The sequence below is a fragment of the Engraulis encrasicolus genome, unplaced genomic scaffold (genome assembly GCF_034702125.1).
Source record: "Engraulis encrasicolus isolate BLACKSEA-1 unplaced genomic scaffold, IST_EnEncr_1.0 scaffold_25_np1212, whole genome shotgun sequence".
In the NCBI taxonomy this organism is placed as follows: Eukaryota; Metazoa; Chordata; class Actinopteri; order Clupeiformes; family Engraulidae; genus Engraulis; species Engraulis encrasicolus.
Window position 1 is genome coordinate 620,959 of NW_026945544.1, and position 18,970 is coordinate 639,928.

The 18,970-nt window shown below is 41.0% G+C and overlaps 2 protein-coding genes across 2 annotated transcripts; one reads left to right on the plus strand and one right to left on the minus strand.

The window, feature by feature from the left end:
• Nucleotides 1-583: 583 nt before the first annotated feature.
• Nucleotides 584-10,241, minus strand: plek (pleckstrin). The gene is made up of 9 exons (XM_063192857.1): nt 10,056-10,241; nt 7,704-7,859; nt 5,886-6,067; nt 5,355-5,446; nt 4,906-5,090; nt 3,799-3,903; nt 3,144-3,227; nt 2,656-2,728; nt 584-2,262 (listed from the first exon to the last, which is right to left on the minus strand). Exons 1-9 carry the CDS (start codon nt 10,095-10,097, stop codon nt 2,123-2,125), a joined length of 1,059 nt encoding a protein of 352 aa, XP_063048927.1. The 5' UTR covers nt 10,098-10,241; the 3' UTR covers nt 584-2,122.
• A 3,862-nt stretch (nt 10,242-14,103) lies between these two features.
• cnrip1b (cannabinoid receptor interacting protein 1b) lies at nt 14,104-17,247 on the plus strand. The gene is made up of 3 exons (XM_063192839.1): nt 14,104-14,282; nt 15,172-15,316; nt 17,083-17,247. Exons 1-3 carry the CDS (start codon nt 14,104-14,106, stop codon nt 17,245-17,247), a joined length of 489 nt encoding a protein of 162 aa, XP_063048909.1.
• Nucleotides 17,248-18,970: the final 1,723 nt, after the last annotated feature.

Genomic DNA, 18,970 nt, shown 5'->3' on the forward strand with positions numbered 1-18,970 from the left:
CTCACGCAGATGGATGTTTTGAGCTCACAAAGTCACGCGAAAATGCACAAAGGGTCTGCGTGAGAACCAGGCTAGGTCTTAAATGCTTTCTCATTGTTCCACATATTAATCATTAGGCCCTACATATTCATTTTGAAACCCATTTAAATCAGGAGGGCTTCATGACCCCCCATAGATGTTTGGGGACCTCTTTGGGGGTCCTGACCCCCAGATTGAGAACCACTGCTGTAACTCATTGTACTGTTCATCCAATGTTGGGTCACTTCTAGTATATATTTTATCACAAGGCCATGCTACCTCTGATTTGCAGCATTCGGCATAGAAAGACAATGTGTGACATGCAAAACTGAAACTAGCTTTTACTATGAGTATTCCACAGATGACATGTTTTGCCTTGGTGCGGTGAGAGAATGCCCTCACATGGCTCTAAAATTCTTTAGGACATACAGTCACTCACTCACTACGCCCACTCACAGTGGTGTGATATACCAATTCATGGCTGGATTCAAATATGTACGTATGTGTACTTTACATATTGAAAGTATGTATTTAAAAAAGTTAAAATAATAACAAATTAGCATGAGATTTTTATTTATATTATAGCAATATATAAGATAAGAATGTATAAGCAAATATAAACAAAATGTAAGACAAACACAAGCAAAATGCAATCACTGTCTTTTTTCTTTACAATATATTGGCTAACATTATTGTTGATACAACATGTCTATCAAGTAGTGAAGAGGAGAATTAACTATGTTTCACTCTCTCCTCGACATCACAGTTATCTATTCAATCACGCATCTTGTTTCAATTTTGTGCCTGACAATGAATGGGTGAATGAATACATTTTTACACCACAGCTTCGCGACCCACCCAGGACCCCTCCGACCTGACCTACCAGTTAAGAACCACTGAAGTACACTGTGCAGTGACTGCTCAGTCAATCTCAGAATGTGAGTGGCATGTAGGGATAGATAGTATTAGTAAGGTGTAAGCCAGGGCTATTCAAATGGCGGCCCTGGGGCCAGATGCGGCCCTTGGGCAGCAAGGTTCTGGCCCCCCACAAGCCCCTTGAAATATTGTTTTTTTTGGAACTTAGATATAAAAGTAAGGGTTCTGTATCAAGCTGAAGGACATTAAAATGCAGGAAATTACACCTAAGAAATGCAAAACTTTCTGGGGGAGGACCCCCAGATCCCCCACCTCAATAAGTGTCCTGTATCTTTTACACTGACAGTCGGCAACCATAATATATATGTGTAGTTCTGTCCCTTTACTAGAAGGAATTTGAAAAACTGGTCCTCGTTGACATTTAATTGAATACCCCTGCTGTAAGCGATAACGACAAATTAACTACCACTGTGTGTTTGTGTCATGCCTCATACATAGTATGCATGCACTGTATGAAACATACATGTGTGGTGCATGCATATTCAGTCTTGTTGAAACCCTTGTTGTGAACGCATTAGGAGTCGAAGCGACGCTCATAGTTCAGTGTGTATAAATTGCATTGTGGTGGGTAGAAGTCAGTCCTCATGTAAACCAGTGAGTGACAAGACCGAGACAGAACACAGGAAATGATATGTGTTAACAGGAAATGGCTGTATTAAAATAGTAGGCCTACAGTATGCTAACTGTTAACAATATTTTGTCTTGGCCTCTTACGATAAGTTCCTAAGTGAAAGTAAAGGACACAAAGGGTTGATGCTAATACCAGCTTTGTTTTTTTTCTAATTCAACAAAAAATGACTAAGGAGGAATTGCAGACATAGATATTTTAAAATGTCCAATACTGTGCTGTTTGAAATACTTCAGAACATAGTAGAATATATTGACATAAGACAGACAGTTCTTTAACAAATGTTCTATTTATAAATAGCTAAGACAGAAGGCACATGTCTCAAGGATTTAAGAGTGCAGACATTTTCCTCAGAATTGTATGTGTGCGTGTGGAAGTCCATTTCTTTTGTGTATCATAGCGTACTTGTGTTTTTGTATTGTGAGGAGACCTTGTCCACATACAGTATTCTGTAAAATGACGGTATGTGTTGCACACATACCGTATACTGTAAAATGATGGCATGTATGTGTATAGTGATATGGGTCCATCCTGATTCGGCTACTTCCCAGTCTTTGACACAGTTTGGATGGCTGTAATCCAGTCCTTGCGCTCGTCTGGTGCGGCGGCCTGGAGGTAGTAGTGTACCTCATCTGAGGTGATGATCTCAAAGAGGTTTCCGTCCACATCATACTTCTTAGCTGGAAGGGAAAGAGGTGTGTGAAGATGAGTTGACAGTTAAGAGATGAAGAAAGGTGTGAGAAGATAGCGATGGTAAACATATATAACTAGGGCTGTAACAAGATATTTTCAAATACTGAGGTCAAATACTGCATGCTGTACTGCATACTGTACATTTAGAATGCTTCAAACTCTTCAGTCAAACTCTTATGTTTGTTTTCATTAATCACTATCTTGAGGATAAGTGGGGGTGGCGTATACAGATTGAATTTATTATTGTTGATCATTGTTGTTCCAACCATTTCCTTGTAATCTCTTCACTGTCACTATCACATAAGGGCATAAAAACCTTTTATGCCTTTATGTGGTAGTGACAGCAAGATCACCCTTAAGTAGCTGTCTTTTGCACTCACCATCAGGGACGTACTCCACTGCGGTTACTACACATCCACGCAGGTGAATGGAGCCGAGGGGGTCCTCACAATTCTACACAGGAGGAGAGAAAATGGATGGATGAGACATACAAGAGAGAGGGAGAGGAAGACGGTGGTGAAAGAGAGAAAGAGAGAAGGAGAAAGAGAGAAAGAGAGAAAGAGAGGTGTGAAAACCAGAGGTGAGAGGGAGAAAGAGGAAATGAGCAAGGTGGCTCAGATATGTGATGTATTGGTGCAGCTCTTCTGTGCTCCAAAAGAATCGCTTTCATTTCTTTAAGGTCCCTGATAGGATAATCAGGTTAATGTACGTAACAACATGTAACAGTGGCTACTTACATTGTACCTCATTACAATTTACTGAAGAAACACATAGATAAATCCAAGAGGAAATCATAAAATTACCTCCTATTAGCTTCTTTTCCTTTTCATATAGGACTAGTAAACCGTTGTTATAATGTTTTACTCACTTTTGTGGGATCAAAGTAATGAAGATATGCAGGATCATCTCTGAGAATAAACTTTCGAACTTTCCAGTTTTTTCTTCGGTGTCCCTGTATACGAGAACAGTGGCAATATTAGTCATATTATTAGCTTGCCATTGTAACAGAGAGCTTTGTGGAAATGTCATAAATAGCAACCACAAAGATAGAGAAGTAGAACATCCTCCCACAATAAATACATAAACAATACTACAAGCTTCTCAAAAGGGATTTCCATAGTCTGCAGGCCTGTGGTCTATATACTGCCATCCAAAGCAAAAAGCCAGGAGCCCTGTGGTCTAGTGATTGAACAGAGCTCCAAACTGAGTAGAATTTCTTGTAAATGACCCTGTAGTCCAGTGCAAGTAGTTTTGGGTAGATTATTGACACGTTGGCAGTTTTGCTACTTTATATTACCACAGTTTTTGCATTTATGATATTAAAATTCACAACTATTAAAACAACAATGCTAATAACAACAATGTTAATGTCTTTTTGCTTTGTTGGGCAGTTTAAGCAACACTACATACACGTATCGTATGGTGAGCAACTACTAATCTCTTATAAAAGTCTTTCATATACAGTTGCAGCATTGCATTCAGTATTATAACATCTATAGCAGGAGTGCAGAATATGCCTTTACCTGTTTGAGCAGACATCCTTGTTTGATGATAGACCCTCGGAATTCGTCCTTTATAAGCACATCCTCGTCGCTGGAGTACCCCTCACAAAAGAAACCACTGTCTGCCTGAGAAGCACACATGAAACACTGTTCATTTAAAATGTTAGTGTTCACAGAAATGCTAGCTCTGAAAGTAGCTTGTATCAGGCATTTCAGAATAAGAGTAAGGTAGGGCCTACATGTTCCTTGTGTGTTTGTTGTCCACATTTTTTAAAAATGAAGATAAAAAAGCAGTGTATTAATATTAGCATTAATATAAAGGCCATTTCATTTCAAAGTATAAAGAAAGCAGTAAAAATGTCACTTGTAAAGTAGTTAGGACAAAAAGAATTTCTGCACATTGTCTCCAATTATCCCACTTCAAATACACAAAATACACTACAAATGTTTTTTTTTGTTTTTGTTTAAAGGGACACTGTGCAGGAAATGGTCAAATAGGGTACTGCAACTACGCTGCTCATTGAAACTGGACTGCCTATTACCAAATGTGATCTTTACATGAATGTTTACTAAGTAATAAACACATATTTTCTAGTATGGTCCAAGTACAGTCATTTTTGCAGCTAAAAATGACTGTTTTTGGAAATTCAAAATGGCGGACCATGGAGAAGATCCCCCTTTTCATGTATGAAAAGTGCAAATTTCGCAGTCATAACGAATACTTAGAATTTGATGGTGGTGGTAAGTATTCATGAAAAAGGTAACATTAGTGAATGGGCAGCATGAATTCTGGAAATAAACAACTAAGAATCTCACACAGTGTCCCTTTAAGAGTTTTTTTCCCTTGAGTTAGACTGTGGTCATCTCCAATACACCTGTCTACTGGGTTGCTCTTGGTCTTGTGTCTTCTTATTCGGAAACTCTATAGCGGTTGAAGCTATTTCAGAAACATCTCCTTTTGACAGGTGCAGTGGAGGAGATCCACATGGTTGCCATTTCCTCAAAGCAAACCCCCGCACACTGTGTGCACTTGCTGTTATGATATATTTTCAACATTTTCCCATTTTTCCATTGAACATCATCATCAACATTTAAAACAAAAAGTGCAATCTGTGTCTTGAAACTCACAAAGTAGTAGAAGGCATCCGGCTGGTCCAGTAGGACTGACTCTGTGCCCCCTTCGGCCCCAGCCTTGGACATCTCCCCAGCTGGCTGTAGGAAGCCCTCATTCAGCAGCCCAGTGGCCAACATCAGGCCCTCTGCCCGGTTACGGGCCTTCTCCTGGGCCATCAACCAGTCCACCACTGTACCACCTAGGGGACCGAGAGGAGACAGGATAGGAGGAGAGGAGAGGAGAGGAGAGGAGAGGAGAAGAGGCGAGGAGAGGAGAGGAGAGAAGGGAGGAGGAGGGATGTATATGTTACAAAATATGAAATTTCATGTTAACTTTCCGTTTTTATGTTACTGTTTATGTTACACGTTGGTACCTGTGGTGTTTTACATTCTGCATCCTTTAATACCTATGGTGTATAGAGTAATATAAAATGCTTATTTATATGCTCCACATTGTCCCATACCAGCGAAGCAGTGGTTGTAGATCTTCTTTTCTTTCTCAAGCCTCATCTCTTTAATCCCGCTGTCTGGATCTCTCATTAAAACATAAAGTTCACTGCAGAGAAAGAGAGAGGGAATGTCAGAGGGGATGGTAAAGGTGGGTCATTAAAAGTCTGTCGGGGAAGAAGTATATGAATTCACAATGAGCTGGCTCCTCCATCTGACTGAATGAACCACATCTTCAAAGAATAATGGAACGCCTCAGGCAGGACCATTGAAAGAAACCTCCACATTTGCTAAAAGATTGTACGAGCAATACCAAGGAATGTTCATCTTTTTTTTTTCTCATGAAAGTCTGTAAAAGTATTTAAAAACTTTCCCCCCATTCTTATTTGAGCTCCACTTCACTACATTAAGCATAAAATGAATGGTAACCTGTAGCCTAATGAAATGGTAATGCTTTTCTTCTAATCACACTGAATCGTTTTATCTGCATCTGGACTTTTTGGGGCAGTGGTGATGAGACTCCCGTATGTATGTATGTACGTACATACCTGAGGTTGACGGTGTCGGGCAGGCGTATGGATTTGCGCGTGGACTTCCTGGCAAACTTCCTGCCCCCCTGCAGGCAGCTGATGGCCCGCTTGATGTCCTTGACCCAGGCCTCCCTCTCCTCCAGGTGGGTGGCCTGGAAGTAGTGCTCCTGGTTCTTCACCGTGGTCACCTTGAATACCAACTGCAGAAAAACAAACAAACAAACATATTAAAATGGCTATGGCAATAATCAAAGTCAGAGTCCCGGTGCTTCATAGTGGTGATAACAGCTGCAGAACAAAACAGACAAACAGTACATTTACCATTTATCCATAATAACATTGCAAAATAGGGATGCAAACGATTAATCGACTAATCGACTTTTATCGATCAATGCATTAATAGATTAAAAAACATTAATCGCAATTAATCGACAATTCAACTGACAAGAGACCCAGATGAAATGGGCATGTGAAGAGTGTGTGTGAAGAGGGAATTAAGGAATTGAAATAGAATTAATTTAAATGTGGTATATTATCTCAATTTTTAATTAAAACGTTTAGATTTAGTATTTTTTTTCGAGAAACATTGAGATTTTGGGGGGAAAACGCCGCTTATCAATTAATCGTAAGTTGATCGATAAGGCTATCAACTAATGGTTAATGAATTCATTGATAATTTGCATCCCTATTGCAAAACATACTCATAACATCACTATATCTGTATGACAGTGATGAGGATAAACGAGAGAAACAGAAAATAAGTAAACAAACACCCAGTAAACACTCCATCATATATAACCACAATCCACTATACCTATATGCATGACAGTGACAATGATAAACACTTCTGGTACTGTTAAGAACAGTGTTGTCATATTATGTCTTTACAACTAATTGTGCAACCACTGAGCCATCCCTGAAATCATCAGCTAGTAGGATAAGAAATCATATTTCTGTAGAATATCTAAGAATGTTTCTAAATACAGCACAAATTCCAGTTAAAGCTATTGGGTCACAGTTTACAGTTTGTGCCAGGGTGCTGTTGAAAACTGAAAATAAAGTCAGAGACACCAGGCTCCCGTTTCTCTTATTTTAATGTAGTGTATTTTTGTCCAGCAGGCCCTTCATCAGACCTGAAGAGAAACGGGAGCCTGGTGTTGTCATGTTTTTATTTTCAGTTGTCATGTGACTTTGCTTGTCCTGCACCCATTTTTTTAAACGGATGTGCGTGTTTTTTTCTTTGTTAAAGCAGGGTGCTGTTGAAACATAAACATGCGAACTGAACGTTGACTCAGATGTGCTACCTTAGAGATGGGATCCACATGTAGGCCTACTGTATTTTGCCAGGAGCTATTCTAAGGAAACACACCAGATGACCAGTTAGGCTGACACACTGGCTGTGTGGGGTCTGAGTAAGGAACTGGTGATGGGGAGAAGCACAATGTTGTTAGTGCTTGTGTCGTAGGCCTGTAGTATGTTAAAGCATGTTATAAATTCAGTAGCTTCACAATACACACTGATTTGCCAGTGGAGCGCTTTACTATCATAGAACTACATTACTATTATGTAATAGATCCTTTGGTAATACATTATGATACATTACGGTATACATGGTAGTTGGCATTTTGGTAACAGCAACATGGGCCATGTCTTAACTAATTTAAGACAAGCCTTGTTATACCATATGCCCGGTAAATCCAGAACAGAATGACCAAGTTGTAACATCTGTAATAACTTTGAGGTGCTGAATTTGTTTCCAGCGTTAAGTCTTTTGAAGGTGGAACGGTGTGCTGTAAGGGAATGGAGATGATAAGGGAGGGATATTAGTGTCATTACTTGTCTCCTGTTGAAATCCTGACAAGGGCTTGTGAGCTTGGCCTCCTTGAGTGGGATCATCCCTTTGGGAGTGTCATCCGTCTTCTTCTTGTAGAACTCCAGTCCATCATCACTGAGAACGACCCACACGGCCTTCCACGAGTTCAACAGAGTACCCTTGGAGTGCAGACAGATCAGAGCGCAACCATGTCAGACACAGCAGCTGAGTTGGCATAGGCCTAGGGGTTTCTACTTCCTCAAAACCGTTGTTTTTTTCCACAAATGCATTGCAGTGTCCTATTTAAATGTTAGCTTGTATGTTGAAAGTTAAGAGTGTGTCCCTAGTTCTCCTATTTTCATTGTCACTTTAAAAGTGCACTGTGTAATATTTGTAGTAGTTTATTTCCAGAATTCATGCTGCCCATTCACAAATGTTACCTTTTTCATGAATACTTACCACCACCATCAAATTCTAGTATTCAGTATAAATAAGAAAATTGCATTTTTCATACATGAAAAGTGGAATCTTCTCCATTGTCTGTCATTTTGAATTTCCAGAGATGGGCATTTTAGCTGCAAAACTTACTTTGGTCATACTAATTAACAAACATTAGTTAAATATTTAGTAAACACTCATGAAAATATCAAATTTGGCAGTAGACAGCACAATTTCAATGAGCAGCATAGTTGCAATACCTACTCTGGCCACCATTCTACACAGTGCACCTTTAAAGCTGTGTAAAAGATGTAAGATGTGTTAGGGGGGGGGGGGGAGGTTGACACATTTAATTTCTCACTCATTCTATTCTTGATGACTGTAGTTGCTGGCTTAGATGTCTATGGTTGCTGAAATGAAGCTATCTGAAATTATGTCTGTTAACCTCTGATGGACTATGCACTTATGTAGTACATACTGTATTCTCATATACACATTGATCTACACCAACTGAAAATAACATAAAGCAACATGTACAACCATTACGTGCAAGTTCAAACAGTAGCCTGTGGACCACCCATGGATGATCACAGAAACTACTACAAAAGCTACTACAATGAAGTTGCTATCAGGGAGTTCTGGAATTGTTGAGGAAAGCATTTTTAACCCTGATAGTGTTTGTGAAGGAAGTTGAGGTTGGCAAGACTTGCACCTGTCCGCTCACTCCATCTCTGTATCTCCATATAGGCCTACAAGCGAGAAAGTAGGGCCCGACCGATTTGTTTTTTTTCAGGGCCAATACAGTTGAGTAGGGACAAATACACACCATGTAGGCTGTACAACAACCTAACAGATCAGTGTCATGGCAGTTGTAGCCATAGGCTAATTTCCAATGCCCCCCCCCCTCCATTACACATAAAATCACCACACATATAGCCTGGGAGTACCCATGCTGCCTTGCGCATTCTTTTCGAATTATGGCGTTTGCCGCCAGACAACCACACATACACAATGAACTGTGAATTAATTTTAGTTCCGACATTCATGGAAATGGGAGGCCGATAACCGATATGTGCAACCGATATATAGAAATATTGTTCACAATAAAATGTAATGAAATATGAATTATTATTATTATATATATACACACACATATATTTATAATAATGAACTCTCATGGACTCAAAGTGGGGAGAGCAGAATAGAAGATGCATTCAGAATGAAACGGCTGCAAAATTGGTTGTGAATGTTATACAAACTTATAGGTGGAAATTTATTGAAAGTATGGCCGATACCGACCCAAAAATGCTAAATATCGACCCGATACATCGGTGGGGCCGATATATCGGTCGGGCCTTATAAAAAAAGCCTATCATCATCAGTGGTGAAAGACATCTGGATGTGGAATCCAGTAGAATCCACAGAGAAATGAACGTCATAAGTTATGTTACTCAAACCCGAAAGCTAGTGAGAGCTGCACTAACAACTTCTTTCTCAACTGAGTGAAGAATTATTAAAACAGAAGGGAAGTGGCAAATAACTAACTGATAAGCCAACAATGGGATCCCGTAGTGCAGAGAGCAAGTCACAAACAAACTATAGGACTATATACTACAGTAGCAGCACTACAATAATATATTATTAGGTGTTCTAAGTCCTTTTTGTCGTGTATTAAACTAATGGACTTATGTTGAACGCACAAATGGCCAGTTAAGCATGCTGCAATTGTAAACTAAAAAAACAATATTCTTATTTTAACTTCAGCAGCAGGAAGCCCTTCCATCGTTCTTATACTGGTGTGACAATTTGTAATGAAGGGTCTGTCTACGTAGTTGTGGAGGGTGGAGAATAGCCCTAAGAATGAGCATCTTATTTCGGGAGGCCGGCCACAACCCCCCTGTGCCTGTCTCCCTTGACCTCAGATTGCGTTTCCTTACCTTCTTAACCAGGTATCCCTCTCTGATCCTCTCCGGCTCCATCAGACGTCTGCCAGCTGATTCCTATAAGTCTTTGATTCGTATAGAGCTCTAACCCTAGAGTGTGTGTGAGAGCGTGTGTGTGTCCGAGTGTACTCGATGCACCAGAAGTACTACTTATCGCTGTGGTTCATTGGTGACACACTCGCTCGCAGCTGTCATCGCTTCTGTAACTGCCCAGAAAGGCCCTATATAGGGAAGTTCTGCAATAGTGAACGGTCACATGACCACCACCAGTTTCCTTTTGAGCTTAACGCCTGCGACTCTGGCCTTTTTTTTAATCGTGTTGAAATGCGCAAGGGCCCACGGCTAAAATGCCAACCTCTTGTTGCTATTCAAGCCTCCAGACATAGGCCGCATAACACATCTGAACAAGACACTAGGCCTATACACGCAAAAGGGTTCCACTGTCAGACAACCCCAGACATTAATAATTTATGTGAAGGCAGATGTAATGCCATACATTTTTATTGTGAAAATGTATACACTTTCAAATAGTTACCCATGTTATGGCCACCTGCACCCCCTGACTCCGCAGACTGTCTCCAGACATGGTAGGGTAGCCTATATGAAGAACAGAAGTGCTTTATGAAGTCTATATCTGATATAATTTGGACTTTTTCCCTTTTAGAATATGACAAATGAAGGATGTTTCTGATGTTGCAACCAGTTGTGAAACTCATGGGAGAACTCATCAATAAAGACGAAAAGAAATAAAAAGCAAGGTGTGACGACATAAATGTTGCTTCAAAAGGAAGTAGCATTGTGGTTAGCTTTGAAAATACCTTAGCCACAACTTTCACTTTTCCCTATTCCAAATTTTAAAATGTAGCCTCTGGTGATTTGTATCTACTCATTGTAATAGACCAACTACGTAAGAGCAAAGGCCTATCTTTCTACCTGACTAATACAATAGAATGACTCAACTGTTCCAGTAGAGAATAGTGTGAACCATTTCCTCCACTGACTGCAGGGCGTAAGGTGGGGTGTCATAAAAAATTACGAGGGTGGGTGAGGTAACGCCGGATGGACAGAGTCATACCTCATAGTACAATGCAAAAAAATATATAGGCCTATATGTAGAATGTGTTTGTGTGTGTGTGAACGTGTGGGTGTGAGCATGCGTGTGTGTGTGTGTGTTTGTGTGTGTGTGTGTGTGTGTGTGTGTGTGTGTGTGTGTGTGTGTGTGTGTGTGTGTGTGTGTGTGTGTGTGTGTGTGTGATTGTGTAGCAAGATTGAACAATGAAACAAGTAATATCACATTAGTTTGTTGATGGCCTATTCAGAACAGTATCAGGGCTCCAGAGTGCGACCAATTTGGTCGCATATGCGCCCATTTTTTTCAATGGTGCGCCTAAAAAATATTTTTAGGCGCACCGGTGCGACCAGCCATCAGTAGAACAAAATCAATTACCAAACAACCGTTTTAATGGACATAAAATTAATAGTCATTCTACAGTAGTGGTCGATCATCACACAATAAAACTTGTCGATGCGGTCATTCCTTCAACTCCGCTGAACTACCGGTAGCTTTCTCCCCCTTCCTCGTTCACAGGCAGCCCGACGTTTCAGATTATGTTCGACTTCGCTCAACTATCCGAGTTCACATGTGCCAGCGAGTTTTGTGTTCTCAACCAGGCGAGTTTTACAACGGACGAGAGAGTTACAATCACGGTAAAAACAGCAAAATGACTTGAGGATATTTTAAACACCAGAGAGTCACAATCACGGGGAAAAACTAAATGGCTTGAGCGGATATTAAACATTGCCACACAAAAACGCAGACGGGTGCGGATAACTGCCCGTTTCAGCCGCGTGCAGAGCTGGCCAAACAGGTGACGCGCTAGTCTGTCGGGACTTCTGTGACAGTTTTTTGATAGCGACTAGGGCAGGCTACATACGGCCTATCAGTCGGCAAGGCATCGTTCATGCATCTCGAGACAGCACGAGAGAGGGAGAGAGAGAGTGAGCGAGCAAGCGCACTAGTGCTGTCGTGTCTGTTCGTAGCGCTTGCTAAGATACCACAATCATTATGCAGAGGGAGAGCGCTCAAAAACGGGGAAATAGACAAAACCCAATTCACCTCAGATTCCACTGTAAACATAGGCTAGGCTATTTGTGTCTAATGATTTTAAAAATCATGACATTTTTAGCAGGGTTTGTTAAAAAAAAAAATACATCCATCTATCCATCCATCCATATATCTATCTTCATATTGTAACTCTGTGCTTGTGCCGTGTGCGTAGCCTTATTGCAGAAAAGGCCGGTATGTTGATCTTACTAGTCAAACACATACTCACTAAAAGGCTACTAATTTGGTCTTTTCTACCAGCCAAACTGCTTGTAGCCAAGATGTGATAGTTAGGTAGCCTACTGTCATGTCTTTTATAAGGAGCCCATTTGGAAGACTAGCCTATTGCACATGAAAGGCTCCAGGTCTTTTAAAATATAGCAACAATAATAGAATACTAATAATTATTATTATTACTATTATTCTTGCTATTATTATTGCTATTGTTATTTTTTATTATTATTATTTAAAGCTGAGGTGCGTGTGTGTATGGGGTGGTGAAAACATTTGGGTGCACCTAAATTTTGTGCTGGTGCACCTAAAACAATTTTTTAGGCGCACCAGTGCAACCAGTGCAAAAAGTTAGTCTGGAGCCCTGAGTATGCAGTTACAGTATTTCTCAATTGGTTTTGTACATTTCACACAAATCCCTGAGAATTGTACACAGCCATGGCATGGTGGACAAGAGCATGTGCTATATGCCGAAAACAATGAGAAACTGATTTGACCATGTGCACAGTTAACACCAGGAAGTCACAATTGAACAAAGACTTTTGAGAATCATTATTCTGTTGTGAGAAATGTACAACACAAATTGAGAAAAACTGTAACTTGGAATCTTTGCACACAATCATTGCTCCTTTATACAACATACTATCACAGTCACATTGAAAATAAGCTTTAATCATTAATCATTGGTCAAATAGAACCCGTCCTGGTGTGTGTGAGTGTCTTGTGTGCTTTCTTTCTAACTTGTGTGGATGAGACTATTAGGGCATGCAGTTTAACTAGGTCAAGGAGGTCAAAGGAGTATTTATGAATAGTTGCTGTGAGCGTCCTTGACTGTGGTATGTTTGTGCCTTTGGTTTGAGTCCAATAGTATCATGGTCTTGTAGCCTACTTTTTAATCTCTCTCTTCACAGTGGTCTGAAGGCCTAGCTTGATTAGTGTACTGCTCTCAGTGTCAGTAGACGTTCTGTTTGTCCAATGTAAAGTGAACCTCAGCATCAATTGCACACAGTACAAAACTTAACCAAAGACACAGGCTGGAGTTATTTTAAAAGGTGGTATGATGTATCTAATTGATCTTCATGTAGGATGCATACACATCTCAGGCCCTATCATGAGACCATATATGACTTCAATAAATGAACCAGATGTTTTCCATTCCATTGAAAGCATCCCATAAGCTTCTGACAAGGGTGTCCTTGCATGAACTTCAGCAAAGCGCATTGGGTTCAGTTGAACATATCCCGTTATCTCTTTAGGTGCACCTAGGCCAATGCGCAGCGCTTCAAAATAAGATAACGTGATAAATATTTCCATTTAAATGTATGTTTGTTGATTATTATGACCTGTAGTCTACCACTCGTTGCCAATACACATTTCAATTTGCCCAGAATGGTGCATAGGCCTATTCCAATAGTCAACAATAGCAAGGTTATTCTGGTTGCAATACATAACCTTACGTGCTTTTTGGCATTATCTCATTAGAATAGATTCGTAGACTACACGCTTATGACGGGATTACAGCCAGGGATTAGGGAACGTGCACGAAGAACAGAAATTGAATTGGAGCTTTTCTTCGGCGATGCGTTTTTGCGCGTTTCCTACACCGATTCACGTCATATCTCCGCCTCTCGCCAGATTTACCTCACAGCCTGACGACACCTGAGACATTCGTCGACCCAGATTTGAGGTTGCATCTTTTCAGGGATTATGGCTGACGTTCCACAACTGATCAAAGTGTCCGTCGCTTTGAAAACGACACCCAACGATGGACCAGTGTACTTCAAAACCGACGGGACCAGATTCGATCAGAACAGGACAATAAAATTACTTACTGGAACGAAATACAAAATCGAGGTGGTCGTTAAACCTGGAGCTGTACAGGCTACGTGAGTATCTTCACGGGTCACGCGAGATATGGAACTCAAGTGATGATTTTGAGGACCACACAGCGAGGGCAATGTGGAGGAATGTACAGGGGTAAACATATTTGCCTTTCAGCATGGAATGCATCATTGCGCTTTGCACTTGAGCTGTCATTTGGGCTTGTAAAACCATCAAAGCGGAGGCATTTATTGCAAACACAAGAATACACGGGTCTGATAAGCATGCTCATGCATGAACCCAAAAGCGCAAAACCTGACACATAACGCTTAGGTATTGGCAAATGTGTTTGGAGCGCATTTGTCATTTTTTGGAGACACATTCACTAGCCTATTCTGGTGAAATTAGGGCGGAGGGGCACCATATTCAACCCATCCTCCATGAGATTATGTCGTCCAGTTGTCAGTAAACTCCACAGCCGATTAGGAATCCACCATTTGTGCACTGCACTGAAGCCGCCCGTTTGGAACAGAGCGTTAGGTTTTGGTTACATTTAATGTCAGCAAAGGTTTGCCTGTCATATACTACTAAAGGAAAGTCACATAATTTATTTGAGATCAACCTTTGTTTTGCACCATTCTTCACATGTCACATATAGGCCTGTCTATCTATCTATCTATCTATCTATCTATCTATCTATCTATCTATCTATCTATCTATCTATCTATCTATCTATCTATCTATCTATCTATCTATCTATCTATCTGTCTATCTATCTATCTGTCTGTCTGTCTATCTATCACTCTGTCTATCTGCCTGCCTGCCTGCCTGCCCGCCCGCTGTCTATCAACTGTATCTGTTGTATGTCTGACTGCAATTCTCTGCCGGCCTCATGCATGTATATTTCACATTTTTTAATTATTATTTTTAACATTATTTTTTGACATCTGCCAGGAGCATGAGCATCGGGCCAGTGACGTTCCCCTTAGAGCAGCAGTCGAAAGACCCCCAGTCAGCGGTCTACACAGGCATGTACCCCACCGAAACTCTGCCCCACACCAAGAGTGGGGAGAGGCAGCCTGTCCCAGTGAGCATACAGGTACTACATGGTCATATTGAGCTCACAAGTGGACAATAATGTTGATCCAGCGCCGTTAGTAAAACTTTCTCTCCACATGGATTGTATAGGCCTACGTGTTCTAGTGTGTGACTCAATGACTTGTAACGTAATAGTGTACACTACAGTCCTAACACTAACCCTAATCCCAACCTTAACCTTGAGCCTGTGTACTTTCCCCTGGCCTAGGCCTACTGTATAAGATCCCCTAAATGACTTATTGTTATCACAAATTGCAAACTGTAAAATGTACCCCAGTGGTCATGTGTGGGCTATCACAGATTTTGTTACACTATTGTAACATACTTTGTTACACTGTAGCTCATGATGCAGCAGAGAGTGAAATAAGACAGGGAACTAGTCAAATATTATTATGCATGTTTCTCTGACTACTTCTGTGCCCTATTTGGAGAGAAATGAACTTCATTTACTGTACATGTAACTTTGTTACACGTAAAGATGGACTGTGTGGTGGCCAGAGTAGGTATTTCACTAGCTACTCTTTGAAACGTTGATGCTAATTGTCAAATTTGGTCTTCTCATGAATATGTATTTAGTAATAAATTAATGTAGATATTTTGCTGATAAAATCTTGACTTTCAAAATGTGGACCATGGAGAAGATTCCCTTTTTCATGTACAGAAAGTGCAATTTACCCAGTCATAATGAAGAATTTGATGGTGGTGGTAAATATTCATGAAAAGGGTAAAATTAGTGGATGGGCAGCATGAGATAAATTACTAGAAATATTACATAGTGCACCTTTTTTAAATATATATTATTATTAGGGGCTTTTGTGCCTTTATTGATAGGAAAGTGGAGATTGTGACAGGAAGTCAGTGTAGGGAGAGAGATGGGGAAAGAACGGCAAATGACCCGTGTCGGAATCGAACGCTGTTCGGCCATTGCAGGGCCACACAGCACATCTTTAATGTGTTCTTTTGCCTTATACCACTGCAGTCTGGAATCTCCCATTGTGACGCGCTAAATTGGGTGTTGATTAACTGTCTATAGATGCACACCTGTAGTAGTCCCACTATTAGGTCACTTTTCTGACCGCATAACTCCAGTGTATCAATGCGCCAAGGCACGCACGTTCATAAATTACACACTAAAAAGTTGCAAGCATTACGCGCTGAATTGCCATATATTACCAGCACTTTCTGATTGGTATTGGATCAGGGCCAGTCATGGGCACATAGGTATGGAGTTGAGCTTTTTGGGAGACTTGGTTGGATTCCTGACTCAGCCAGCTTTTCTTTTTTTATATATTCTTCCCTGTTCTTTATTTAGTCATTGCCAGGAGATGATGTTTCGACTTTGGATTTTCCTCAGATTTCGCAAGGTCAAAGGTTGAAGCGTCATATCCAGCCAGTGAGTAAATAGACAGCAGAAAAGAACATAAAAAATGAAAAGAAGTACGAACTTTTTTTAAGAAACGTCACATTTTTGTTCAGCAGCTGGGATTGTGCACAAAATCAAGCCACAAATGACTCTGCAATGCACACCACTCCCTTTGGGAAAACAGTTTGTCTGCCCCTTTGTACAGATGAGGCATACATACTGTGTGCCGTGGTGTAGCCCAATGACTTTTCATTCCCAGTGGAACTGTCTCTTTCTGAACACCATGTAAGAGTTTGTGTTTGGTATTTCCAGTGTCCCAATGCTGGCCAGTGGGGGACTTTCTCTGTCTTACATATTTCTGAACTCCCAAAAAAATATTCCTCCGTTGTGCTTTACTTTTTCAGTTTCCTGATGCTGGCCAGTTTGAGACCACCTGGCAGGTGAAGTACTACAACTACCAGAAGCGAGACCACTGCACGGGTGGCAACAGGTTCAGGAGCATAGACTATGAGTGCAAGCCCAACGAGACCAAAACCCTCATGTGGATCAGTAAAGAGGCGTTTGTTTGATCAAGGTGAAAAAATGGTGTGACTCCTTCATCCTAGGGCTGGGCTGGGCCGTGGGTGCACAGTAAAAAGTGTAGTGTTCATTCAATACTTAGATTGTTGATTCACTGTAACATCCTCTAGATTGTGTAGCTATTTGGTCCCAGAGTCCTCTACGTGTTGAATGAACACTGCATTTTTGTTTTACTGTAGTGGGGGTGGTGGTTTGGTAGCCTGGTTCACACCAGATGTTGTGTGTGTAGCTTCGGCGCCCCTGGCGGCGCAGAGCTACACACACTACCGTCTGGTACACAGCCATAGAGCACGCTCCGTCTCCAACCAGAAAATAGGCTGAGAATTTATTGCTTCTACACGGCCTCCTCACCAACAAATTCCTTCAAAAACCTTCCTGTTAATCTTTAAAGAGTCAGTATAGTCTCTAATCTGTCTTGTGACTCCTCAATGTGAGTTACCGTTGATTTTGAAGCAATAAATTCTCAGCCTATTTTCTGGTTGGAGACGGAGCGTGCTCTATGGCTGTGTACCAGACGGTAGTGTGTGTAGCTCTGCTCCGCCAGGGGGCGCCGAAGCTACACATACACCGTCTGGTGTGAACCAGGCTAGTGGTTTGGTGACACAAGTAAGTAACCCATACACATAGATGCAAAGTGTCAAGTCTGTTTCAGAAGCACTATGTAAAAACCCTACAACCGTTTCCATCCAACTAAAGATGTCTTCACTGTATAACTTGTCTTGAGTACTCATAAGCTGATTCTGAGCTGGTTGGATCAAATTTGGGACAGGGATTTACTCTCTTCTCTTGGGATTGACTTCTCTGCATAGATACAGTACATCAATGGCTGCCACGGGCATGCAAAACAATGTTCATCTGGGTTTGATTCTCATGGGCGACTCTACTACATTACCACAAGACATGGCATATGCCTTACAATACCTAAAAATAGACAACTGGTTGGCTATTCCAACATGGTTGCTGGTAAGCATATCATTCTGGAACAGGAAGCAGCCCATGTGGCGTCCATGTGTATGTGTATGATCATATCCAAGTGACCAAACCTCCATTCTGGAAGATCCCCATCCTGGTCCACACGTTCAGTACTGTAATGATGCATATAAAACACACTGCCAAAAACGGGTCTTCAATCTGACCAGACCAGTCCAGTCCAGCCCAGTCCGTCCTCCCAAGCAGGCTTTTAAGCTTACATGTATCATGTACTGTATCATTACCGTTTCCTCTTGCCTCAGTGTCTATGGTAATGTGAACTCCGGACCCTTATGTGAGTATGTGGGTAGTCCTTTGTTGATGTGTGGATATTGTTATGTGTGACTGTGATAATAGGCCAAACACCAGCAGTTGAGTCAATGGTGTGACACAATCCATATAAAATATTGAGTCATCCAAAACATACCGGAAAATGGTTAGTAACATGCCGAGAAAGCCCATATCTGACCCAGTAGGGAGGTGAGGTGTTGTAGGGTGGGACAATATTGTAATGACGTGGAAGACGGGTGAATCCCGTATTCAGAGAAAATACAGCCAAAAGAAAATTGTCATTATTCTTTCTTGTTCAGTTGACTTTTACTCAGAAACCCTTTTTTCCCTATGATATTATTATTAGTTTAGTCCATCGTCTATGTCAAAGATCAACCAATGGGCTGGCCCATCTAAATAGTGGGTTGGTCTTTAAGGGGGACCCCCCCCCCCTCCCCCTCACACCCTCACACA

Excerpts from the sequence above, each read along its gene's own strand:
- plek (XM_063192857.1), bottom strand. The coding sequence starts at position 10,097 with ATGGAGCCGGAGAGGATCAGAGAGGGATACCTGGTTAAGAAG. Across the intron at positions 5,091-5,354 it reads CTACAACCACTGCTTCGCTG|GTGGTACAGTGGTGGACTGG; the intron begins GTATGGGACAAT and ends TCGGTCCCCTAG. Across the intron at positions 3,228-3,798 it reads AAGGATGTCTGCTCAAACAG|GGACACCGAAGAAAAAACTG; the intron begins GTAAAGGCATAT and ends TCTCGTATACAG.
- cnrip1b (XM_063192839.1), top strand. The coding sequence starts at position 14,104 with ATGGCTGACGTTCCACAACTGATCAAAGTGTCCGTCGCTTTGAAAACG. Across the intron at positions 14,283-15,171 it reads CCTGGAGCTGTACAGGCTAC|GAGCATGAGCATCGGGCCAG; the intron begins GTGAGTATCTTC and ends GACATCTGCCAG. Across the intron at positions 15,317-17,082 it reads CTGTCCCAGTGAGCATACAG|TTTCCTGATGCTGGCCAGTT; the intron begins GTACTACATGGT and ends TTACTTTTTCAG.